The sequence below is a fragment of the Amblyomma mixtum genome, chromosome 1 (assembly GCF_055824585.1).
Source record: "Amblyomma mixtum isolate Tamu chromosome 1, ASM5582458v1, whole genome shotgun sequence".
Lineage (NCBI taxonomy): Eukaryota > Metazoa > Arthropoda > Arachnida > Ixodida > Ixodidae > Amblyomma > Amblyomma mixtum.
Window position 1 is genome coordinate 235,990,009 of NC_143012.1, and position 26,818 is coordinate 236,016,826.

The 26,818-nt window shown below is 46.7% G+C and overlaps 1 protein-coding gene across 1 annotated transcript; it reads left to right on the forward strand.

Annotated features, from left to right (window-relative positions):
• The first annotated feature begins 9,090 nt into the window (after positions 1 to 9,090).
• LOC149371262 (uncharacterized) lies at positions 9,091 to 11,805 on the forward strand. Its single transcript, XM_089579645.1, has one exon. The coding sequence runs from the start codon at positions 9,091 to 9,093 to the stop codon at positions 11,803 to 11,805; it is 2,715 nt and encodes a 904-aa protein (XP_089435771.1).
• Positions 11,806 to 26,818: the final 15,013 nt, after the last annotated feature.

The window sequence follows — 26,818 nt, forward strand, 5'->3', positions numbered from 1 at the left end:
TATTATATTTTTAGTATTCGTATTCGATTCGAAATCCTAGTATTCGTGTTCTTTCGAGTATTCAACCCGACGCGAATATTCGTATCTAGCCGAATATTCATTGTGAGCACCGGCGTTCATTTCGCTCCGCAAGCCCTATTGACAGAGACGTAACAACATGGCGGCGCCCAGAGCAATGTGCATGGATGAAGGAATATTTTTCCTTCGAATTTTTCCTTCGAGGAAGGAAAATTTTTCCTTCCTCCTAGGGCCGTGCTGTAACTGACTGCGCTGGTGAGCTTTCTTGCGGCTATACCTGGGAAGCTGCTATAGTCAGAGCTGTGCACGAAGCACCTCGCAATACGTGCCTGGTCAGTGCCAAGTGAGAGGGCATTTTCTGTGGCTGGAGGAGTCGTTTCAGCTAGAAGGGAACTACTTCTGCCTGACCATGTGTAGCAGCTGGTTAACCTTCACGACAACCTTTTATGTTCATCCCAGCAATGCGCTTTTGTGCTGATGGCAAGCTAGCCTTAATGCTGTGTACTAGCCAACCTCTCTGATAATTCCACTCTTCTAAGAATAATGGCTTGGTTTGGTTTATGGGGTTTAACGTCCCAAAGCGACTAAGGCTATGAGAGACGCCGTAGTGGAGGGCTCCGGAAATTTCGACCACCTGGGGTTCTTTAACGTGCACTGACATCGCACAGTACACGGCTTCTAAGAATAATGTTCGAGGCTTTGATACTTTTTGTGCAGCCACACACACCTTTTGTGTTCATTTAATCATCGATAGTTGAACGGTGGTGTTCCTGGGTGCTCAAATAAAAGTTTTGTAGTGGTTAAATGCGTCTGTCCTTGATTATTTGATATTCGATTCGATATTCGTAATCAAGTATTCGTATTCGATTAGTATTCGAAAAATTTGATATTCGCACACCCCTAACAAAAACACATTCGCCACCCGCTCATGCGCGACGGCAGAATTCGACGAAAATGCAGCAACTGCAAGAACGCAACGGGGGAAAGCCAGTACTTGCCATTCCTATTCTCTTTTATTGTTCCTCTCCGAAAATGCAAAAAAAAAATAGAAAGAGAGAGGGAGCTTCGACCAGCAACACTTTGCCAGACTTAATGCCAATTCAAAAGAAATGAAAAGAAGCTAGATTCCCCAAAGAAAAAAAACAATTGAAATGAAAAAAAAGAGGGTTCAAAACGCACATCACAGTCAAAGTCACACGCAAACAGCAAAGCACAGAGTGCAGGCTACGGCGACAAAAAAAATGAAAAAGCGAAAGTCACAGTATAGTACGTGTGTAAGGTTTTACACTACACACCTTACACACCTTACGTGTGTAAGGTGTGTAGTGTATCCGAGACACACTACGTTTTAACTGTGCGCTAGAGCAGTCCTGTTGGTTTTTCGCCTAACATCGCAACTTGAAAGATACCAGCTGTTGCCCTAACTTGAAGCGCTAGCAGCTACTCTCCTAATATTATGAAATAAAATGCCGTACTCATCTGAGTCGATAATTCTGCCCTATATTGCACGAAATGCACCTTGCGGGGCCTAAAAAAGTTGCCTGCCTCGGTCGCAATTTGAAAGCGAGGCTCGTGTTTAGTCAACACATTGCGCTTGGCACTGCACGCACGAGGTGTTGCTTGCCCAGTGGTATACGCTGTTCCCGAACTAAAATCTCTACGGCTCCATCCCCGCCAGTTAATACAGTCACTTCAGCGGCAGCAACGTTGTGTTCATCCGGTAGATGCTTGCAGGCTTCGATGTGCTCTGGAACACCCTCACTAGCGAATAGGCAGAACTTTGCTTCTAGTTTTCTTGACGAGAATTGGGTCTCGCCTAGCTCCGCCGCCTGGGTCTTAGTTGCGTATTTACGCGAACTACTCTCGCCGATATTCTGCGAGTAAACGACAGACCGAAGTCGAAGCCGACACCCACGACCCCCACATTGAGAGGAACGAGAATCCAGCATCAGCACACATGGGTTTCTCGATGGACAACTTACTCATTTTTGGCATCATCGTCGATCTCTTATGGACTTGATTACATCCGCAGACATTTTCCCATTCAAACAATCATCCTCTTTAATGTCTTGAGGCCATGAACACCAATTAAGTATAAATGACAAACTACGCCGCCGCATCCTCCACTGCGCACTAGCATCCAGTTATAAATCATGGCGTTCAAGTGAAAAGTCCGAAGTCAGGCGCGACTAGATTCTGCAGGTCTCGCCCGTACAGGTTGTGTCATCGGTCGTGAAGTATTAACACATAACGGACCCATTTTTATTTTAAAAAATGGTACCAGATTGGTCATTTACTACCTATGCTGCCATCTGTCGGAGAGAGAGAGAGACTTTAATGAATAATGGAGAGGTCTGCCTGGTTATAGGTCTGGCATGCTACTCCAGATGAGGGTGAAAGAAGAGGGTGAAAGAGAGAGAGCGAAAGAAAAAAAAAAGGTGACATCAAACATACTCAACACTCACTGAGCACTCACAAACACACATGATTATCGAAGTATGTCCACTGAAACCGTGGCCCTTAGATGACTATCAAATTATGTCCACAGCCATCTGTCCGGAAACAAAAAAAAAATGCTTTGGGCGAACCCTACTCTCCTTAAACATAGAGCAGAGTGCCATAAAACACGCAACAAGCTTGATTCGTCATGAGGCAGAATTGACAGCTAGCTTGTGACGAAGCTGGTCGTACAAGTCCGCTAGGAAGTCCGCAAAGAAAAAAAATGCACGGCCGTATCAGTACACTCTAGCGACTTGCCCATTCTTGTGCCTGCATGGGCTGGTGAACCACCGGAAAGTTGTTTTCGAAATCTCCATGCCAAGACCTGCGTGTTTCCTGCCCGAGTAACGCCAGGATGCTCTCGCAGCGCGTTAAGGTTGCGCACATGTGATAACGTAGCTCAGTCATCAAGCAGCCCATATAGCAGAAAGGCCAAGACATTTACACTTATCACGGGAAAAAGCGATAATATTTATCTAGTTAGAATATAGTGAAAAAACACGAAAGAAGAGTGCTTGTAAACGACTCAAGGAGCATCGACTGCGTTTAGCCGTATCATGATCAGTTGATCAGTTCTACTTCAGGTTGGGGTATAGTTTGTAATGTCTCAAGGGTAAGGTGCAGCATGCCGGGAAGCAGAAAGTATCAGTGGTCAGCTCGACAGACAAGAAGAACAATCCTGATACAGAATCAACTGGATTTGATGATATCGAGGCTGAAATCGATGAGAAAATATGAAGCTCTGCAGGACATTCGCAGCGGCTCTCGCATAACTGACGGTCTGTTGGGGTGAAAGAACGATTGATAGGGAAGGATAAAATAGCAGGAAATATTGAAGATAAGGCGGCGATGGCTGGCGGCGGACAGAGACAACTGAAAACCATTAGTTGAGGTTCTTGTTCAATGGACAGCTATCTAGGTCACAACACTCTCGAGAGTTCTGATAAATATCATGAGACGGCTCTGTCACAAAAGTACCTCGACGGCTCTGTCACAAAAGTACCTCGACGGAAAGACACGCACAATAACCTATTCCATAATCCAATTTAAACTCTACATAAAAATGTGCCCGCACACCCTCACGTACGTTTAAAGTAGCTCCTAAACGCCAACGACATAATGTGCTATCAGCAGCAACACATGACATAAAGAAAAACATACGCGAGGCATTTGTTCACGTTGATAGCAAAATTGACTTCAAGTGAAAAGAAAACGAACTGCACACTATAGGGAAACAATCACCAAACATATATGATAATGTTCTCCAGTCTATTCTTCGATAAGTGGTCCTTGGTTGGGCTTCTCGAAGCTTTCACAGGTATCTTTTTTGCCGAAATGGGCTACATGGCAATGATATGCCTGGAAAGGTTAACAAGCGGGGTTACTCACGTGTGGAAACATTTATTTATGCGAGAGCGTTATATGGCTTTGTCACGCCAGCAAAAAGTGTTCGCAATTTTGTCCGCACAATTACGTTGTTCTCTTAAGAGAAATGTGTGAAAGCGTGATTCTGACAGATAGTGTGTAGTAAAATGTTGCCGTGGGAATAATTTGCTTTGTGAGATTTAATTAGTTGTTTAATTAAACGCGAAAAACGCGAAAAAATACATTTTGGCGTTAAAAGAGTGATGGACGTCGATATATTACATGCACGTCAGAACAGCCACGGGCGCCGATATAGTATCTGGACGTTTTGCTTTCGCATTGCTCCAATGCGGGTTGCCGCACGGATCTCGAAGTTTATTCCATCAATACGGAGCAAAAATGTGGTAAATAACCTCTTTTCCTTCTTTCAATGAATAATAGGATATAAAAGAGGTTTCTCCTGTCTTTCACCGCCATTTTGAAATGGTCTTTCTTGGTCTTAACGCTCCCAAAGTCCCCAACAAGAGTAAAAGAAAGAAACACCCATTTGTGGCGTCCGCACTGAAACCTAGAGCCTCGGGTGCTTCTGGTTAGTTGTATGAAAATGGCGGTGTATGATGTCCCCTCGGTTACCATCGTCGCTGGATCGCTACTCGCTTCTGCTGCTTCACAAGCGCATGTCGTGGTACACGACGTCGGATTGTCGCTCGTTTTACTCTACAGTAAGTTACACTTAACTTCTCTTCTAAAGCTTCCAGCCCGCTCCCATCGTACCTGATCTTCCTTGCCACACCGACAGATCCCCTGCTTATGCCTCATTCTCACAGTTTTTTCCGTGTGGTCACGTGGTACATTGCTGCAGACTGTAGTGGGGTGCATGAACATGCAACTGAGATGCAACAGTTTCATAGAAGGGCTCTTGTTGAAGCTGATGGGGCTCCATTGTTCTTCAATGATATTACGAAACCAAGCTTGAAAGACGTGAAGATGAAAGCAAACACTGTCACTACTGCTGCTACTACTACTGCTGCTGCTGCTACTACTACTACTTTTACTACTTTCGCCCCGCCGTGGTGGCCCAGTGGTTACGGCGCTCGGCTGCTGACCCGAAAGACGCGGGTTCGATCCCGGCCGCGGTGGCCGAATTTCGATGAAGGCGAAGTTCTAGAGGCCCGTGTGCTGTGCGATGTCAGGGCACGTTGAAGAACCCAAGGTGGTCGAAATTTCCGGAGCCCTTCACTACGGCGTCCCTCATTGCCTTAGTTGCTTTGAGACGTTAAACCCCAATAAACCAAACCATACTACTACTTTTACTTCTACTACATCTGCTGCTGCTGCTATCACTGTTTCTACTATAACTGCTGCAGCTGCTGTTGCTACTACTATTTCACGCTACCACTATTACTACTACTTACACTACGGCGCTACTGCAGCTATTACTAACAATAAAAGGAAAGGCGCAGTAAGTGTCTCACACTCGATGGATGCCCCAGTTCGTGCATATTCATATTAAATAGGAGAATGAGTAACGCAGTTCTGCCTCACCTGCATTTCCCTCCTGAAGTGATCGAATATCGAAGTGTTTCACAAAATGAATGGCTATCTAAAGGCTGACCAAGAGGCGGCCATTGCGATACGCCTATAGTGTGGTCATTCAAGGGTCGCCGTCTTGTACGCTGGCGTGCACAGGCTGTGCACCGCTTACGGGGCAATATCAGAAAGTGATTTACATACAGGAAGAAAAGAGCATTTGCAGACATGACGTATCTTAGTTCCATAGCGTAACAAAAAATGTGCAACCTAAACGGGGTAACAATCTTTCTATTTAGTGAATCCTGTCGATCACACAATTTACACGAAGCAATAACGTAATTCCAAGACTTCTGGAATATCGTTCTGGATGCCGGCACTCGAGCGTTCGTTCGGGTGAACAGGTATCACGAATAAACTGCACTGCCCACGAAAATGCTGTCTCGACAAGACGGCAAGCAAGTGAAAGAGGCTGTGCTCTAGAGGCTCAGTATGCAAAAAATACTCCTGATGTCGCCTACAACAGCCGTTTTGGGTGGAAAAAAGGACGGCAGAATTCGCACGTTAAGTTTAGAAAGGCACTCGTCGGGTACTCTTTGTCATCGTGGAGTGCAGCGCCAACGAGACGTCAAATTTTTGCGCACTCTTTTTTCAGGTACGTGGCAGTGAAAGCCTATGGAATTTTCTTTCGATAAATCATGTTATCTGCTATCGCTTTTCCCGGATTTCTTTCTATCTTTGGGTTAACGTAGGCAACTTTTTCCCGATTACCTAACGTCTAACTACCTCTTTGAGGCAAATTTCTTACCTGCTAGAAATAGCCCCTACTCATCGTTATATCTGGGTAGCCTTTATAAATGGAGAATGGATTCATGTACGGCATCAACTTTGTAGAGCATATTGTGGCTAAGGCTACCCAATTGTTTTTATTTAGGAGAAATAAGTGCGTCTATTTTGCAAAGTGGATGAAGGAGTGAGTCACGTGTGGGTAAGCATTTGATAGGACGTCTGGTCTCACCTTTGAAACTGCTACTAGTGTCTGGGGCCTTTTTTTGGGTTGTCAATTGACTGCGGCCAAAGAAGTCGGCTCAAGTTTTGAACCCAGCTTGCTAAATTCAGGGGCTTCAGTTGTTAGCCAATCGTCCAGTTGACATGTATGACTTGGTCAGAAGATCAGCATCGCTTTGCTGTCGTCATAGAACCAAGATAGCGAAGGTAAAATGCGCTGGTTTAGATAGCAGTTTGTTGCCATTATTTTTATTTTTCTGTTGCCTCCGTTTCTTTCGCCGGTCCAATTTTTGCGGCATGTGACATTTCTTAGCCCCATTAGGGGCAGATGCCACCTACAAGTGATTCGCCACTCTTGCAGTCGCCTTCTTAGCTGCTTACTAACTTTAGTATTGATGCGACAGGCTCGGACCAGTGCTACCTCTATGCGCCCATTTGAGTACTCTCTACTGAGAAAATTTCGGATGGGCGAGTAAAAGAAATAAGAATAATATTGCCTAGCCAGCACCGCTTAAAGCACAACGGACTAATATTTATTGGCGTTAAGCGACTATATAACAATAATTCACTAAGTTAAGTGCATGCGCACTCTTTTTTATGTACTTAATTAAGGATAGCGCAGCCTTAAGAAAACACAGCATTAGATAGATGCTCCTTTTTGGAAAGCTAAGGTAGGATCAACTTATAAATTGTGATTTATTAAATTTTTAATTTTGAGGACAGGCCTAAGCATCGATAAGAATCACACCTAAAACAGTATAACAGTAAAGAGTGCAAGATTATAGTGTTCTTTAAAAGGCAGAAAGGATACAATAAAAATATAGAAATCGGCTAGACGCTGCGCGAAGCATAACGTATTTTACACAGCGAAAGATTCTCTGCACTGAAATAGTACAAAAAGAAAAGTTGTACAGCGCATTATGCATTTTGACTGCCTATCAATCACCGAAAAACCATTTCGAACTGTAAAAAAAGAAACAAAGCCAAACAAAGAGTGTACAAAAATTGCGAAGTAGTGCAGTCAACACTGACATGAAGAAAACGCGTAGAAATAAACCAGCGACAAATGAAGTCGTGAAAATTGAACCGCCGTACAAGCGGCTGCTCCGGAAGCAAACTAAATAAAATGAGTCCTCAGCTACTTAAACGGTCAGTGAGAACAACATGATGTTGGCTTATACAGATTTATTACCGCATTCTTATGGTAAAGATGCCACTTCTGTATCGAAAAAAAAACAACAAATTTTTGTTGTAACTTTTGTTGTAATTTTTCATCAGTAATTTGGGACCTGAGGACAGAAACTTCTGTCCTGACAACAGGAGTTTCTGCAGCATTGTGCAGACCCCTGTCGTAACCACAGAGCCAGTTTTGTCGCGATAACAGAAAACTTCGCAATCTTACAGAAAAACCTGTCATAATTTCGTATTTTCGGACCGACTTTATCGTATTTTCGGCAGAGTTTCACTGAAAACGGAGATTTCCTACGCTATAAGAGGCAAAGAAATGATACTCACTTGCCCCCCTAAACCGCCAATTTCGCAAGTAAACTTCTGTGCATGGATAGATTTCTTTCCGGAGGCTATGCTACAGTACCGTTCCCTTTAGACGGGGATCACGCAGTCGTTTTCGGTGTAGACGTTGCGAGCTTCAATCGAATGGCGAGTTAATTTTTTAAATGAGGTCATCTCAGTAATAAATGCCGCTTTTGCTGACAGAAAAAACATAAACGTACCCATAAAGAGCTATAGAATCTATCTTTACTGAGACCAAAAATTGAAAGGCGCTGTTCTCACGGTTCTTTCAAGTGCCTCTTCTAAGGTCTCCGTTAAGAAAAGGAGTGCACTAAAAGAAAGGCAAAAGACTACTGAGCACTGAAACAATTTTTTTGAAACGTTCGCTATTTGTATTGGCTACGTTCATTTCAAGCGCGTTCATACTGAAAAAGGAAGGAAGATGGAGTGAGTGAATTTGAAAAGCACATGTAAATTAAGGTGCAATTCCAAAAGCAAAGAATTAACAGATGTGACGCTTGATGGCATAAAGGACATACATATGGAGGAGGACATACATATGGTAGTTTAGAAGAAGGAAGGCAGAAAACTGCGCCCGGGAGCTACTGGTTGCTGTCCAGCCCAGTTAGATATTGAAGGACAAAAGCGAGCTTTCGCGCCCATTTTCGGACGAAGGAGATAATTTTAAGCGGTCAAAAAAATAAAAAAGAGCGCCGGTTCTGTAACCTTGCTTTGAACCTTGTTTGCTGGCTGCTTGAAACCGATTTTAATTAAGTTGAGATGTAACTGCAGTCGCCGGTACGAATCATTAACAAAAATAACTAACTATTGACACCAATCCGTAGCTAGAAGACAGGACTACGTGGCGAGCAGCTTTGGGCTTGCCGCAAGCATGAAAAAAATAATATACATTGGGCATGTACAGTGAAGCAAACAACTAGTATAGCATTTTGAATTGAGCTTGACCGGGTAGTGAGTGATGATGATTATGATGATGGTGGTCTGATGGTGTTTTGGTGATGACGATAGCAAAAACAGTGTCAACAACGATTCGTTTCTCTCCTTCTCAGGACACGGTGGAAACGAAGGGATCCGTCCAAGCAAGAACACAAACAACCGGCAGAAGCAGAAAAATCAGCAGCATTAGTGAACCCAACGATGCACTTGCTCGCTGTGGTCCCGGCTGCCTCGTTGCTCCTGCTTTGGGCAGCAGTGGAGACGGGCCTAGCAAAGCTGCAATCTTGCCCGGCACACTGCGCGACGCGCGTTATCTACGTGCACAACCACACGGTGTCCACCGAGAGCGGGCCGAGGGCCGAAGTACTCGCCGATATCACGTACAGGCTGCTCAAGGAGAAGCCGGGCGCTGATAATGTTAGGGTGCGAATTGGCGTCGAGTGGGTCTTTGTCCCGAAGAATGTTAAGTCGAAAATCGAAAAAGTGATCAAGAAATACCCAGAGATGAAAGACATTGTCCTGGAGATTGTGTCACAGTGGCCACGGTTGACTACCCGCAGGCCGACCACTAAGGCAACTAAAAAGGTCACGCCGAGGCCCAGGCCCGGAACCTTAAAGACGACAGCTACACCTAAGAAGGTTCCGCCGAGCATCGTAACCCCAAAGCCCACTACTACAAGACGGCAATCTACACCTAGGAAGCTCACGCCGAGAACCCCATCCAAGCCGAAGATCACGCCTAAGCCAACAGCAAAGCCGACGACTCCAAAGAAGTCTTCTCTTTCGGTACCGGTCCCACCAAAGCCAAAAACTAGTGTCCCAGAAGTGGATAAGATTGTCACCATCCCGCCTGTTTCCAAGGGCATCAACGATACTGTTCGCGCCAGCCTGGAACTTTTACTGAACTTCCCCAACCACTTTGCAGCCACTTATGAAATCCTCGTGAATTTAGGCGTCAAGTTCCCGGACATGAGAAAACCGGTCCACAATGTCACCATTGGTGCGAACGTTATCCCGCTTCCGAAGCCAATTGAGGTGGACTTCATTATTACAATAAATGACAGGGAATTCCACCTGCCGAAGGAAAGCGGCAAAGTCGTAAACTACGTTTCGAAGCACACGGCAGAGCTTACGATCTTGGTTACGGTGCTTCACCAGCTTGGATCCAAGTTCTCCTTGGACAAAACGGGCAGAGTGACCGGCTTTGAAGTGATTGGACAAAAAGAAAACTTCCGGCGGGCCTTGGATATTGAAGTCGTCGTCAGCACTAAAAAATTCATCCTTCCGAAGGACATTGGTATACTGCTCACGTTCGTTAAAGACAAGCCAGCCGAGTTCTTCAAAGTACAAGTGATCCTAGAAGTACTCGGTGTGCGTTTCGACAAGGTTTCAGGCGGAGCAGCCCTTCGCGCAACTTACCAAAACAAGCCTTATGATATCAAGAGTCTACCTCACGTGCACATCACTGTCGGCGCTAAGCAGTACGACATTCCCTCCGACCTGGACTCAATGTTCAAGAACCCCGTAGGTCTGCAGGTCGGCGCGATCCTTACGGCTCTTCAGCGCGCCAACGTCCTTGTGAATGTGGACAAAAAGACTGGAGTCGTTTTGGACATTGTCATCAATCGAGTCGCCATCCCATTCCCAGTCACGCTGGACCTTCGCTTCAGACTGGGCAACAAGGTGTACATAGTGCCTTACGAACTACCCAAGATCATCGTCGAGCTCGAAAAAAGAAACATGCCCAGCCAGATCGTGTCCATTCTGTACAGTCGCTATGGCGTCATCCCAGTGCGCAACAAAGACAATGCCGTTATCGCATTCTCTTTCAATGACCAAAAGTTTCCGATCAAGATGCAGCCCACGACCGTCGTAGTTCTCGCCGGTGTCAAATTTCTTCTGCCGAAGGAAACCGAGAAAATGGTCGACTTTTTGGTGAAGGAAAAAGTTCCTCCCTTGGAGTTCATGCAGGCTCTGCAGCTGGCGGGATACACGTTCATTCCTGAACCTGACGGCGTCCTGCGCACGATTCAAAAAGGTGCTGACAAAATCGACCTTCATGTTGAGCTGCGGCTCTTTGTGAAACTGGACGGTAAAAGATACAGGATTCCTACTGACCTCGAGCGTCTTGTAGAAGTCGTACGCAGTCTGGATCCGCCCCAAATTAGAAATATCATGCGGCAGCTCGAACAATTCGGTGTGATATTTGCCAGGAAAGGCAGTAAACTGGTCATCATGTTTAACGGTATCAAATACGAAGTGAACATGAAATCAGGGGGAGAAGGCGGGCCTAGCGCTGCACTCGTGATTAATATCAGCAACAATACGTTTACAATTCCGCAAGATATAAAAGCAGCCGTATCCCACGCCAGCAGTAACGGACCTGGCGCAGTTAAGATTCTGGTCGAATTGTTAAAAGCGCACGGCTCCAAAGTGAACCTCTCGCCCACAGGCAACATCGTTTCTATCGTATTCGAGGGAAAGTTGTACCCTGTCGGCGGTGCCGATGACAGCGTCCAGGTGACGATACGAGGCAAGAAAGTCTGGATACCTAGGGAGATGCTCAGTCTGCACAAGAAGTTCAAAAACTTCAGCTTTGCCGAGGTCGTGGTCGCTCTCATGAAGATGGGGGCCAAGCTGGACATCGATGGCGAGAGCAATTTCTACGGCTTCCGATACAAAGGTCGTCAAATGCGATTCCCGAAGAAATTCCGTGTCCTGGTCCAGGTCGACAAGACAGGGAAAAAGTATCGAGTGCCGGGAGAGCTGGGTAACTTGGCCAAGGTCCTTTCCAAGGGCAAATGGGACTGGAAGGCTGTGCGGTCTACGCTTCGCGCAGCCGGGATCAAAGTAGCCGGCAAAGACGGTCCCGTGAAAAGCTTCTCTTTCCAAGGGAAAAAATTCACCGTCGGGTAGAGCCACCGGTTTCTTCAGACCTGTTCCCAAGGTTCCGCTTACGTACAACATGCACGTTAGTGCTACGAAATTAATAAAGAAACCGATTGACTCACGTTTTTGTTTTGATCGATAGGTGAAAAAAACAGCTGCGGTTTAACGACTGTTGATCCTGGTTAGAGAGCGAAAGTTGTGGTGCATCGGGTAACTGGACGCGGCTTGGCGTCTGCAACGTTGAGTGCGTTCCGGACAACTTCGCTATTCGCCTAACTCGAACATCTGTAATTTACACGCTCATAATTAAATTATTCATGAACGCCTCAGTACATATCTTGAAGACACGTTTCTAAGAGATCTGCGCATTCAATAGACGCGCGCCACCTGCTGGACCATCATCGAACATTGGGTTTTGGGGTTTCAGTGGTTGCCGCATGATGGCGCTACGACTGATCGCCATGCACAAAGGAAATTCACCGGAAACGTACTTCGCCACTCGCTTAATTATCTGTAATTTACATGCTCATAATTAACTTGTTCATGCACGCCCCTCAGTACATATCTCGAAGGTACGTTTCTTAGACATCTATGCATTCACTACACGCGCAGAGTACAAAAGTCGTAGCCATTTTGGGTCAGCAGTGGCGAATTAATTGTGTGTATGTGCCTGTAAAGCAGCAAGAGAAAAGTGTTTTTCTTTTTACCTAAAATCTCCTGCTCACGTATCAGGAAATTTTACTGACAGGAGATTTCAGTTGTGTACGCAACCATGAGCATCGATCACGGACGTTGTGATCCCAGTTCTGCTGTTCTCTCCGACTTAGTTTGTGAGCACAACTTTGTTGACATTGGCCACTAAAAAGCGATAGTATACATTTCACACATTTCCAATCCTGTTCGAATGCTCGACTTGACAGGATTTATGTTTCTGCTGCCACATTACTTACTGTGCATGGATATTGGGTGAGGCCAATATTTTTCAGAGACTACTGCATGGTATCTCTGCTTGAGGAAGGTACGCTCGGCCCCTTCTCCAACCGTGGACCGTGGTGGGAGCTATGGAAGCTAAATAATTCCCTCCTCTCAGATAATTTTCAGCGCGCTGTAGCTGCTTGCTTCAAAGATACGTGGGCACGTGCAGATCTCTCAGTATTTTGAAAATGGGATCTTTGTAAACAGGAGGTTAAGAATATTGCCATTGAAGCATCATCACGGATCACATTCTTGAAGCGCCTTCACTCCGTGAATTCAAGCGCACCCTGAACGAATTGCATGAGTTGGAAAGAATTGCTCCGAGATTGTATTTGATAATATCAACAATATTAAAGGGCGGTTACAACAGTTTAGCGCAGAAAAATATCAGAATGCCCTGATCAGGTCGCGAACACGGAGGTTCGTTTATGAACAACCTTTTAGCTGCGTGATTAATGATGACAAGCAGGCTGCTCTTTCTAAGGAGGTTTTAGAAATTCGTTGCGGAGGTGATACATACACTGACACGCCAGGTATTCTTCGGGCTTTCTATAACTATTATATGCTGCTCTATGTTGGTAACAGTAACCCAATCAGTGCTTCCGATTTCAGTCGCTTAAAAGAAGCATTTCCTCGTCTTCAAGATGAGCAGTGTGCAGTCATCGAGGGATCTGTTACTTTAGAAGAAGTGGAATCAGCCATTTATTCTCTGCAGGGCCACAGTCCCCTCGCCCGGGCGGTCTGGGTAGTCAGTTTTATAAACCTTTTAGGCCCAGCTTAGCACCTGCTTTGTTGGCACCTGTTTTCAGTGCAGCTTATGATGTGGGCGTTTTGCCTCCCACATTATACACTCGTCACACCATACTAATCCCAAAAACAGAGAGGCAGATCGATTAAAAACTGCTGATGGGTATCGTCCGATATGCTTATGCAACGTGGATTATAAGATATTTGAGAAGGTTCTTTCTTCTCGACTGCAGTTGGGGGCATTAGATTTATTAGGGCCGCACCAAGTGTGCGGAATCAAACGCCGTAGTATTCAAAACCATATCCATATCGTACGTTCCGTGTTAGAGACTGTCAGATGACGTCAGTCATGTGGTTCTTATTCCGATTGGTCTGGCAAAAGCTTTTGGTAAAGTGCGTCATGATTTTTTGTTTGCTGTATTAGAGTGTGCAAATATTGGTGATGTCTTGCTTAAAGGGAAACTGCAGAGGTTTTAGATATCAATGAGCTTAAGAGGTTCCAATCTGTGAAGCTTGCAGGTAAAACATGCGAAGTCTTTTTGGGCTAACATTTGAAATAGTGACGTCGACGCCCTTCAAGCTTCTCCGCAGCGCACAACGCCAAGTGGGGGGGGGGGGGGGGGGGGGCAAATTACGTCATCGACAGTATCGGTACATTTTCAACGCACAAACTCCTGGTTTGAAGGAACAAAAAACCAACGTCACCGAAGGCAAATCCCGCCGAGTTGTTTGGCAACATCCAACTAGGCACGTCAGGGTGTAACTGACGACAGCGGTAATTTGAAATCATGCCTTCCATGACGTCCCACTACACTTCCCCGCACTTTGGTGCATCAAGGAGAAGCGCAAAGTTCAATGGTCGATTTTATCACTATGTTAAATGCTAGTGCAAAAACACTTGGCATGCTTTAACAACAACTTACATAGATTTGAATCCTTGAATATCGCGAAATTATCAAAAAGTGGTTTGGTTTGGTTTATGGGGTTTAACGTCCCAAAGCGACTAAGGCTATGAGAGACGCCGTAGTGGAGGGCTCCGGAAATTTCGACCACCTGGGGTTCTTTAACGTGCACTGACATCGCACAGTACACGGGCCTCTAGAATTTCTCCTCCAAAGAAATTCCAGCCGCCGCGGCCGGGATCGAACCCGCGTCTTTTGGGTCAGCAGCCGAGCACCATAGCCACTGAGCAGTGGTGCAGTTGCACTTTAAAGGCATAGAGAGGAGGAGGAGGTTGAAGAGGAAATGCAGGGAGGTTAACTGGAAGAATAATCGATTTGCTACCCTACATAGAGCTATGCCATAAAGCGGCCACTACAAAACTGATTGTTAATAAAAAGTTTACCAAACCTATTCCACTTAAAACATCTGTTAGACAGGGCTGCCCGCTATCGTCTCTGTTATTTTCTTCATATCTTGAGCCCCTATGTCCTAGTATCATCAAGAAGACAGCAGTTTGTGCTTTTCACTATCGTAATGTGAAATTAAGATTTTAGCTTATGCTAATGACCTTTACCTTTTCTGTTCTGATAAAAAGAGTGTGCCTGAGGTCTTTGCGAGTAACTGAGCAGTTTTGTTATAGCTCGGGCGCATCTCTTAAGCTTGATAAATCAAAGGGGTTCTTTGCAGGGCACTGGGGTACAAAACGAAGCTTTTTTGGAGGCATCAGGTGGGACTCTGAATATTTACAGTATTTGGGGGGTTCTCTTTCATCACTATCGTAATAGTGGGCCTCACTGGGATCCTCAGATCTCGTCTGTTAGGCGACAAACCCAGGCTTGGATAGGCAGGGAGCTGTCTGTATTTGCACGAGCACAAGTTTGCAATATCTTCTTGGTTTCGAAGCTTATATGTCATGCTGTGTTGCATTGTGCAAGGAAAAAAGTACAGGAAATTCATAGAATTTTTGCAACTTTTGTGTGGAGACCTCAATGGGAACCTATGCGTCGAGACAGTTTGTTTCTCCCTCTGGAGGCTGGTGGAGCTAGTTTTCAGCACTTGTTTGTTCATCAGTAGGTTTCAATGTTTTTATTTTTTAAAAGCGCCAACCGTCCCTCCCTCTTAGCTGTGTTTAAAGACGATTAAGTTCTGATTCGAATATTCTGTTTCCACCCACTGGTCATAGGAGTGAAGGGACTTTCTGGGGTTTTCTTAAAGAAGTCGCCGACACATTCCATTTCCTCACTTTATGGTTTTCCTTAGAATTTTTATGCAGTCTATCCAGAAGAAAGATGACAAAACATTCTGATTGAGACGTTGTTTCCTCTACCAGTGTATTGGAAGCCTTACCTCCCCTTTCTAGACGGGAGTGTATTAAAGCGGGTGCAGCCGATGTGTGTTCAAGCTGACGCGAAGACTTTCTTTTTTAAACTTCACACGACCACTTTACCTGTCAAAAGGTGGCTTCATGAAAAAGGGACTTTTGTGCCCTGGTCAGTGAACTGTCGCTTGTGTCAGCAGCCGGAAACTATTGATCATTGCTTTGTGTTTTGTCGTGATGCCGCGTTTTTTTTGGACATTCTTCAACGGACTGCAAAAAAGGACGTTGAGATTACGCCTTATACTATAAGATTCTTGCTGCAATGGAAGGTTCCAAGGTTCAATGTGCTCTTTTAGGGCTCATCGGACTGTTTAGCCTGTGGATGAGCCGCAGGACAGGTCGCCAAGCAGAGCCGCCACGTTCAACGAAGTCTCTGTTCAGAAAGCATTGTGCCATGGTGCGGGGGGTATTTGCTGCGCAGGATCAACCTCCTGCCTCGCTCCCTTTCCTTAATGTATGCGTGTGTCTCCGAGAATTTTGATGTGCTGACGAGGTGAGGGCTGGATGCCGGTGTGATTGTGCATGACGGGTTGCGTGATGCGACCTGGTTAAGTCAACTTGAAGCCCGTCAGGGTAGGTGTACTTCCATACAATACAAAAAAAAAGAACAGTTGGGAAGGGGGGGGGGGGGTGGCAGTGGAAGCGTCCCCATCTTGGATGCCCTAGGCTCGAGTTTGATTCCCACCTACACTACAGTTTTATTCTGTTTTTTTTAAGCATGAAATGCTTTTAGCTCCCGTTGTCGGCAGTGTGCTAACGTCACGCCGAGACCGAGAGCCAACATCCGGGCACTGAATCCCACTTATCCGGGCACTGAATTCTACTCATCCGGGCTCTGAAACGAGAACATCCGGGGACCGTACGAGATTTAACGAGTTTCAACGAGACTCTCTAAACCCTCCTACGGGACCGGCATACAAGCGCCGGTTGCTCTCCAAAAGAGTCACAAAAAATAACTGCTGCAAGTGTCTTCTCAATGTTCATCAAGATATCACTCGAGCTGTGCATTTGATAATGCACGGAATTATAATTTCCGATTTCTAATAACGTGTGCGAAAAGCACAAGATGCCACGATACACTTCGTTGTCATACGTGATCTCTTAGGGGCTTCGCGCATCGAAGCAAAGCCGCGCAGGCGCACAGGGGCCCGGGGGAGGAGCTTCGTGTCGTCTGCGACCGCGCTGGCGCGCACCTCGCTTGCACCTCGCTTGAGGTGCGCGCAGCGCGGTAGCAGACGACACGAAGCTCCTGCCCCGGGCCCCTGTGCGCCTGCGCGGCTTTGCTTCGATGCGCGAACGCGCCGGATCCGCTGGCGCTCCGCGGAGCGCGACTACGCGGAGCTGTGTTCGCACTTAGAGTGGACCACCCTGTACATTCTTGTCAGGCCTGCGTCTCGTCGTGCCCGCGTACGCTTCTGCATCGTCCTGGATTTCAATGCCGCCACCGTCACAGCTGCTTCAGCCGAGCAATGGAGCCTGTGTTAGGCCCGTAAACATTTCATGCTTACTCTACTCTCGGTTACGGGAGAGGCGCAATTTTTTTTAATTGAGGCTGCTTCAAGGTCACATCTGCGCCATAACATGACCTTCAAGGTTTGTACGCGAGAAGTGGAGCTTCCGCTTGAAAGAAAAATCTCCGCGCAGTTCACACCACTCTGTGGAATAGCCAAACGCTTAGCGCAAAATTTAGCTGGGGGGAGGAGGGGGGACATGGAGAGAGCAAACTTGTTCAGTGAAACAAGTTCTGTTTAAAGACGCCAGGAGAGCTATTATGTCCTCAACCACAGCTTTCTAGCCGCCGTGGTGGCTCAGTGGGTATGGCGCTCGGCTGCTCACCCGAAAGACGCGGGTTCGATCCCGGCCGCGGCGGTCGAATTTCGATGGAGGCGAAATTCTTGAGGCCAGTGTACTGTTCGATGTCACTGCACGTTAAAGAACCCCAGGTGGTTGAAATTTCCGGAGCCCTTCACTACGGCCTCCCTCATAGCCTGAGTTGCTTTGGGACGTTAAACCCCCATTAACCATTAACCACAGCTTTCTGCTATGTGCGGGATTGTTCGCCCGCGAAATGCAGTGGCTTCAGCAGTTACTTGTGAGAAGGACTTGGCGAGGTTGATTTAAATGTGTGGGCAGTCCAAGAATGCATAAGTGTTATCAAGGGTTGCCGTTGTTATCAATGGGGAATGAGCCGCTAGGTAGCCCCTCACGTGACGTATACAAGTCAGATTATAACTGCAAGCTTTTTGGAAGGAGACAGCTGCGAGACGAAGTGCGAAATCCAGGAAGCCTCATTTGATGCTCGGTCTCTATTCCAAACGTCTTCTAGATGTTTGCGCTTTGATATGCCTGTAAGATAACAAGTCCACTGAAATCATTGCCACCAGATTGTTAGCATTGACAGGGAAGGATGCATAGATTCAGGCTGCATTAATTTCGTTCTTTTATTAGACAGGAAATATGGCTGAGGCTTAACTTGGTTAAGCCTGGAGAATGCGAAGCATCATCGTGTCGCGTAATTTGGAGGCGCACAACCACAGCGACGGCGCGAGGTGGGCCCCCGTTTCTCCACTGTCGTGACGTCATCGTGTCACGTGGTGTGACGTCATCGTGTCACGTGGTGTGACGTCATGTATCACGTGATTTGGAGGCGCACAACCACAGCGACGGCGCGAGGTGGGCCCCCGTTTCTCCACTGTCGTGACGTCATCGTGTCACGTGGTTTGACGTCATGTATCCCGTGATTTGGAGGCGCACAACCACAGCGACGGCGCGAGGTAGGCCCCCGTTTCTCCACTGCCGTGACGTCATCGTATCAGGTGGTGTGGCATCATCGTGTCACGTGATTCGGAAGCGCACAACCACAGCGACGGCTCGAGGTGGGCCCCCGTTTCTCCACTGTCGTGACGTCATCGTGTCACGTGGTGTGACGTCATGTATCACGTGATTTGGAGGCGCACAACCACAGCGACGGCGCGAGGTGGGCCCCCGTTTCTCCACTGTCGTGAAGTCATCGTGTCACGTGGTGTGACGTCAGGTATCACGTGATTTGGAGGCGCATAACCACGGTGAAGGGCTGAAGTGGTAGCTAAAGTAGTATGCTTCGCATAAAATTGACAAATGATTACGATAATCGGTAATGCAGTGGCAGGTGACGTGTTACGCGGCTGGCCACCCTCCGGGATGTTCCCGTGGCAGCCACCTCCCGGTTGTCCATGCCTCCACTCTCACTGTGGCAGGTGGCGTTTCGCTCTTCTTCTACCTGCCAGGATGGTTTGGTGGAATGTTACGCCGACTAAGCCGACGACGACGACACGGAAGGCATGGACGAACGCCTAAGAGCGGCGCTCTAAAAATAATATATGTATGGCAGTAGCGAAGAAGAGGAAGCGGATGCAGCAGCAACGAGAAGGCGACGGCGAAGAGGTGATTAAGCAGGGAACATTCGTAGGAACGGCGCATGTTCCTTTTGATCATTTGCGTATAATAACAATATTCATGAGAAATTTTCAAATTGGTACGGGCACACAAAGCAACAAGTGGACTTGTAGCGTGTAGGACGGCAGCAGCGACTAACAAGTACACTATGTAGACATAAGAGAACAAATAAAAGCTAATCTATGAAAGTATACTGAAATTTTCTCACTGTGTGTCACATAGACTATAAAAGCAGTTGAGCAGCAGCTCCTAATTCAAGGTAGAAGAAAAATACGAAGTCACCAATGCAACGCATTCTACGTTGTTTTCTTCAACTGTGAAACTTCTCGAACAGGTGTTCACAGCGCTCGAATACTAGAGGAAGGCATTTTTACTGAGAAGTGGAGAGGCTGACAGTGGAGTGAAAACGTGGCTGCTCCAAACCTCTGCCGCCAATAGAAAGTGTGCACTTTTGCTGTGCTGTCAATACAATTAAACAGCCGCCGTGGTGGCTCAGTGGTTAGAGCGCTCAGTTGCTGACCCGAAAGACGCGGATTTGATCCCGGCCGCGGCGGTCGAATTTCGATGGAGGCGAAATTCTATAGGCCCGTGTACTGTGCGATGTCAGTGCACGTTAAAGAACCCCAAGTGGTGGAAATTTCCGGAGCCCTCCACTACGGCGTCCCTCATAGCCTGAGTCTGTTTGGGACGTTAAACCCCATAAACCAAACCAAACCAATACAATTAAACACAATACAATATCTCGATATGAGACCCTCCATGAATCAGATAAATAAATACAATACAATACAATAAAATAAATGATAACTTTATTCAGCGTAAAGGACATTGCAATTTCCGCTGGCAGAAGCAACGAACGCTTGTTGGTAGGGAAGAGTGTCATTCGGTACAATTTTTCGCACTGCGGGGATGTAGAACTGCGATTGATATGTAATGTTAGGCATAGATGCTGAGATACAATTCAAAATCAGAAAACAGTCATAAAGAGACTATTATGAGCAGTGAGGTGGAACGAATGCATCACACGAAACCAGATACATTGGGGAGTGTGGTGCATAAAGAGACAATGGAGGCTGAATTCATGCATCCTTGAATACAAATGTGCAGCCTAATTTTGACTGCGCGAATTGCAGTGTGCACCAACAAACATGGACCATTATGCTTTAGATTCAAATAAATTTAATTGTTTCACAAAGTCGCCTTTCATTTACTTTTGACGGCGAATGTGCATACATAAGCTATCTACAAACATTAAGAAAACAGTGGCACATCAACGCACACGAACCACGAGAAAAAAGTCAGTAGGGAAATCAATGCTGAACTCCGAGGAAACATAACTCAAAAGATTAGCACTAGAACTTCAAGCTTCATCAACGCAAATAGAATGTGAGGATCTACAGAGTGCTTTTAAGTGTACGTACCGGTTACGCGGAGGTGAAGGCCCGTTCAGCAGCCAAAGGACCTGGCTAATAACCACGTGTGGCTACAGTCTATGAGGCTGCTTTAGGATGTGATATGCTTTTACTGCGATGCATTTCAGGCTTAAGCCTTCTCTCGTCGACGACGCAGACCACAAATATTTTCTCCGCTTCTCTAATACTGTTTTAGGTGCATCTATATTAGCTCTGGCTCGCTTCAGAGATAAATGAGTTGTGATGCTCACATTTTCTGCCCTGTACTATTGCTACGAACTCGACACAGTTACACTACCTCAGTCTCCCATCACTTCTACCACAACTATCACAATGGCACTACTACTATTAATAATGCTTCTTTGTGCTTCTAACACGGAAATAGCTGACGCGGAAGGCCCTCAGGTTGGTCGAGCTGTCAAACAGTGTTGAGTTTAATGATAACAACTGTAACTTTTATTGCCATGTAAAGGACTAAAATACGAAAAGAAGGCTGATCTCAGCCTTGGGTCTTAAGTTAAATAATAATAATAATAATGCTTACTTACTCTTCGTAGAGGATACAAGAATCAGTTCCGTCAAAGCCAACAAGCAGCTTGCGGGACTGGGCCTGGCATTCATGGCAATGACAAAATGGCGACAGGAATATAAATAAGTAACAATAATTGTTGCAACACAAAATAACTCCAAGTGAATATGTAGAAAACAACGTGTTACAAAATGAGCACCAAGGAAATCAATGCGGAACTACGAGGAAACATAACTCAAGATATTAGCACTAGTACTTCAAGCTTCATCAACATAAAGAGAATACGAGGACCTACAGAGTGCTTTCAAGTGTATGTTCAGGTGACGCACAGAGGTCATCACAAACAGTCTATCTGTACGCGGTGGCTCAGTGGTTATGGCTCTCGGCTGCTGACGTGAAAGATGCGGGTTCGATCCCGGCCGCAGCGTAGAATTTTGATGGAGGCGAAATGTTAGAGGCCCGTGTACTGTGCGATGCCAGTGCACCTTAAAGAACCCCATGTGGTTGAAATTTCCGGAGCCCTTCACTACGGTGGCCCTCACACATCCTGACTCGCTTTGGGATGCTAACCTCCATAAACCATAAGCCATTTCATCTAGTACTTCTTTAAATATGAGGGGTGCATAGAGATTGAGTCTTGATATGCCGTACCTATAGTTAAATTCCGTGGCACATAACAGCGAAATGTTTACCACATCTTTTTATTAGTGGTAGTATATTTGGTTTAAAAGTCTCAGATCCAAAAATGGTGATGAACAAGCTCTAGTTACAAACAGAGAATGGAATGAGGGAAGACCTAGGAACTGAAAAATGTCCGTACCGGACAGCGAAGAATTGTAAGCAATGCACTTTGACATGTTATTTTTAAAACATTATCAATACGGCAATGCCACCTGGAGGGACATGACCGATATATAGTGATGCAATAATTAAGGACGCTCTGAGGGAGTGCATCAAATGTTTTTTTTTTCATGGACCCTGCTGCCAGAGTCTACGTCTACTAGCGATCATGCAACCTTCCGTAGCTTGGCACAAACATAATCCCAGTGATCGTGCCATGATAAGCTGCTACCAAATACCACACCGAGATATTGTTGCAAAAACGACTCTAAGCTAAATGTGAGCGATTTCGCGAAGCCCCGGAGAGCCCCAATTGCGCATGCGCGAGGAGCGAGTGACGCCAGAGCAGCGCGGAGCCGCCGCCGACTCATCCGCTGCGCGGGTGACTCAGAGGTGCCATCGCCGCTGCGCCAGCAGTGCATTCTCCAGGAGGAGTGACGTCACAGGGCTCACAGCTGCGGCGCTGGGGCCACCGCCCAGTCCTCCTCTAAGCGGGTTACTCAGAGGCGCCGCCGCTGCGACTGCCGCGCCGTTGCTTCCGCAATTCTACTCGGGATGGCATTGGTCAAACCACCGCCAATTTTTTTTTGTATTGAGTTTAGGTATTCATCTGGTTTACAACGAGAGAGTGAAACATGAACATTAAAAAATACCTACCTATGTATAAGTGACGTCTGTAAAGGATTTCTGAAATATATCATTTTGATTTTCTTTGTGTTCAGAGAAACTGCATTGGCAGAGAACAGTTTATTATATTATTTAGAATTTCCAGCATCACATTTACTGCAATCTCACAGTTTATGTGACTTATAAGCAAAACTGTATCGTCCACGTATTGAAAGATTAAATATTTTGAAGTTAATCAACCTACGTCATTTGTATGCTTATTGAAGAGTAGCTGAGATAAAACGAATTCCTTCTGTATTCCAGCCTTCACAGTCAACTTCCCACTGTGCTTGGTTTTGCTTTTTAATCTGACAACTTGTGAACGACCACACAAAAAATCAATGATAATAGCACAAAAGGGACCTCGAACTCCCAGTAGGCAGAGTTGTTGTAATAAAATGCTATGCTATAGACAGGTACAGACAGCCTTTACTGAGGAAAAGAACGACAGGCGGTTTAAAATGATCAGCCAGCCGCTGTGAAATGACGGATGAAGCAAATGAAGTGTGACTCGGCGCACGAACAGCAATGCGATCAAGACATGACTTCAGTCGACCGTTGAGGAATTCTTCACGTGTAGGGGTAATAATCATGTCTTCAGTTCAAATGAGGACAGGAAATCTGAAACAAATTTTGCTTGGGCATGAAATATCGACGTTGAGGTCACCTGTGAACCAGAGCAAGTCATCTAAAAACAATTCCCAAAATCACAATTTTGTTCATTTCCGATAGGCGATAGAAATATAACATATTGCGGGACAGTCACAACGTACAAGGGTTTCCACGGCTAGGTTCAGCAACGCCGGGGCCTTGCTGGTAGGTTGGGTATGCGATTGAAAATATATACGAGCGCTTACTGCAAAGTTTCTGATTACAGTATTCAGCAGGCCTGTTTAAGCCAATAGCGGCTTGTGGGACTCGGCCTGGGAAGTTGGCGCGCCAAAATAATTTTTGTTTGCACTAAGAATACATCAAACTTAAACAATTTAACAACAAACAGTTCAGTTGTTCCTGGTAGGTTTTATATTAATGATAATATTAGTAACGTGAGTTCTGCTTTCTTGTAGGAGACGCTGAGATCGAGAGGACCTGTGGCTGAAGAAGAACTAGTTGTGACTGAAGAAGTTGTAACTGAAGACGTAGGATGCAGCTGCATACCGTGTTGTCGGTGATCGGTCTGTTTCTAGGGCTGAAGGCCGCAGCCGACGGAGCAGAAACAACCACCTTGCCGCCGGAATATACATCGACAATACCAACGACCACGACTACGACCACGACCACGACCACGACAACGACCACGCCCAGGCCTAAGCCTTCTGTCGAACGGTCATGGTTCAAGCTTTACCCAGAAACAGAAATTGTCGACGTCCTTCAGCCCTTGGTTATCCCCCCGGACTCCAAAGGCGTAAACGACACTGTCCGCAGCACACTCGAAGTCCTGCTCAACTTTCCCAATCACTTTGCTGCCATTTACCAAATGCTCGTCGATATGGGAGTGCAATTTCCAGACCTGGGAAAACCTGTTACCAGTGTCTCAGTCGGGGGGAGCTCTATCCAATTACCCAAGGCGCTTGCGGTGAGATTCAGGTTTAACACTACTCTTGGAAAAAACTTCATCCTGCCGCAGGAAGCTGCCAAACTCCTCGACCATATATCCAACAGCGACAGACTGCTTGTTGAGGTACTCACCGGACTCCGTCAGCTCGGGGCAGTGTTCTCACTGGACGATCGCTCAGGCAAAATTGTCGCTTTTAAAGTGTTTGGTCAAACACGACGCTTCCCACAGGCGCTGAGGTGGAAGCCGATGAGTGTTAACGAAAAATACTTTCAATTTCCTCCGGGCATCGCGAAATTTCTCAAAGCCTATGAAGAGAAGCCAGCCGAACTCTACAATGCAGAGATGCTCCTGGAAGCGTTCGGAGTTCGTTTCAATAAGAATCCAACACACGGCCATCCTCGCGCCACGTACCGAGAGAAGGTTTACCGTATCAGAAATGTGCCCGTCAGGCACATCACTGTCCTTGAGAAGAAGTATGAAATTCCCACCGAATTGGAGTCCGCATTGAGGGGCCCGCAAAGCTTGCAAGTCGGCGAAATACTTTCAGCCCTGCAGCACGCAAACATGACCGTGGAGGTCGTCAAAGACACCGGACTCGTTCGGGGTGTTACCGCGAGCAACGTGATGTTCCGGTTTCCGGTCGTACTCGACCTGCGCTTCAAGATGGACGGAAAAGTGTACATAATACCGTATGACTTGCGCAAGCTGGTCACCGAGCTCGAAAAAAGGAAGATGCCCAGCAGAGTCTTATTCATCTTGTACACTCGCTACGGTGTCGTTCCCGTTCGTGACTCCGAGAATGTCGTCACGGCGCTTTCCTTCAACGGCGAAAAATTCCCCATCAAAGCCCAGCCGAAGACGGTCGTGTTTCTCGGCGGCTACAAGTACTTCCTCCCAACGGACGCTGACAAGATGGCCACCGCCGTAGCAAACAAAAAGGTTACTCCTATTCGATTCATGCAGGTGCTGCAGTTGGCAGGCTACACCTTCATTCCAGACCCAGATGGCGTTTTGCGATCGATACAAAAGGGCGCCGACAGAATAGACACTCGCCTGGATATCCGGCTCTTCGCCAAGATAGATGGCGTGAAGTATAGGATGCCGAGCGACCTTCCGCGTCTGTTGGATGTCGTTCGCAGTCTCGCACCCAAAGATGTACAAGTGATAATGAACCAGCTGAGCCAATATGGAGTGATTGTTTCCAGAATGGGCGACAGATTAGTAATCATGTTTAATGGCATCAAGTATGAAGTGCGCTTGAAGTCTCCCCAAAGCAGCGGAGGGAATGTCGAACTGGAGATTTTTGTCGGGAACAAGCCGTTCAAGATTCCTAGGGACCTTGACCATGTTGTAGCTCATGCGAAGAAGAGCGGACGTGCCGCCGTTGATTTAGTGATGGACCTCCTTCAGTCACACGGAATCAAGGTCAATCGTTCGCCCGAAGGCGATATCAGCTCCATCGATTTCAAGGGAAAGTCGTACAAAGTCGGTGGCGGTAGCGGCAGCAGCGGAAGTGGCGAAGGTGGCGCAGCCACAGGCGCCACTAAAGGGCGCCCCGTGGGCAGCAGCGGAAGCAGTGGCAGCGGAAATAAAAGCAAGGGCACTGGAAGTAGTTGGAGTGGTGGAGGTACCGGAGGTGGCAAGATTTTGGGCCATGTAGGCTCTGCTAGCGCACACTACGATGAAAGGTGCAACATTGACGTCCAGATACGAGGGAAGTTCTTCCGGTTGCCTCCCGAAATGGCGGATTTGCCCAAGAAACTCACAAACTTCAAATATGCCGAACTCTTCATCGCACTCGTGCACAAGGGAGCGACACTCCTGTCGGACGCCGAAAGCAACTTCTACGCTTACCGCCTCAATGGCTGTCACGTAGTCTTCCCGCGGAAGTTCCGCATATTGGTGAAGGTCGACAGGACAAGCAGGACGTTTCGAGTTCCAGGCGAGCTCGGCACTTTGGCCAAGACTCTCTCCAGCGGCGAGTGGAACTGGGAATCAGTGCGCAACGCTCTCCGCTCTGCTGGACTACACGTAGACGGACACAAAGGCCCTATCAAGAGCTTCACCTTCCAAGGGAAACATTTTCGCGTCAGATAACGCGAGGTTAAACCTCCTTCAGAGGCCTCGCTCAGGTAATCTCCTCAGTCACTTGGGCGTGATCGGCTCTAATGGGTGGCAAATAAAAACCTAGCAGAAACGTGTGTCTTGCTACCAGCATACTGCCTTGCATAGACCAGTATCCTCGCATTGACTATGCATACGTCTTTAAAATTTGGCAAAGGGGTTAGCAGATTCCTTTTCATAACGCACGACTGTTTAAATTCGTCTTAAACATTAACTATTCTGGTGCAGTCCGAAAGAGTGAATTATTCGGAGCAGCGCTGCTGGCAGTCGTCCGGGATTTCGCCTCTCGTGTACAGTACCGCAACACTGGTGGAGTTGTAAAATTCGCAACCTGTGGCCAGCAAAATATCAAGTGGGATGAGGGCGAGGGAAGAGTGAAAATTACGGCGTGCATTAAGAGAGAATGGAGAACGCTTTCCGTTACCATTTGCGTC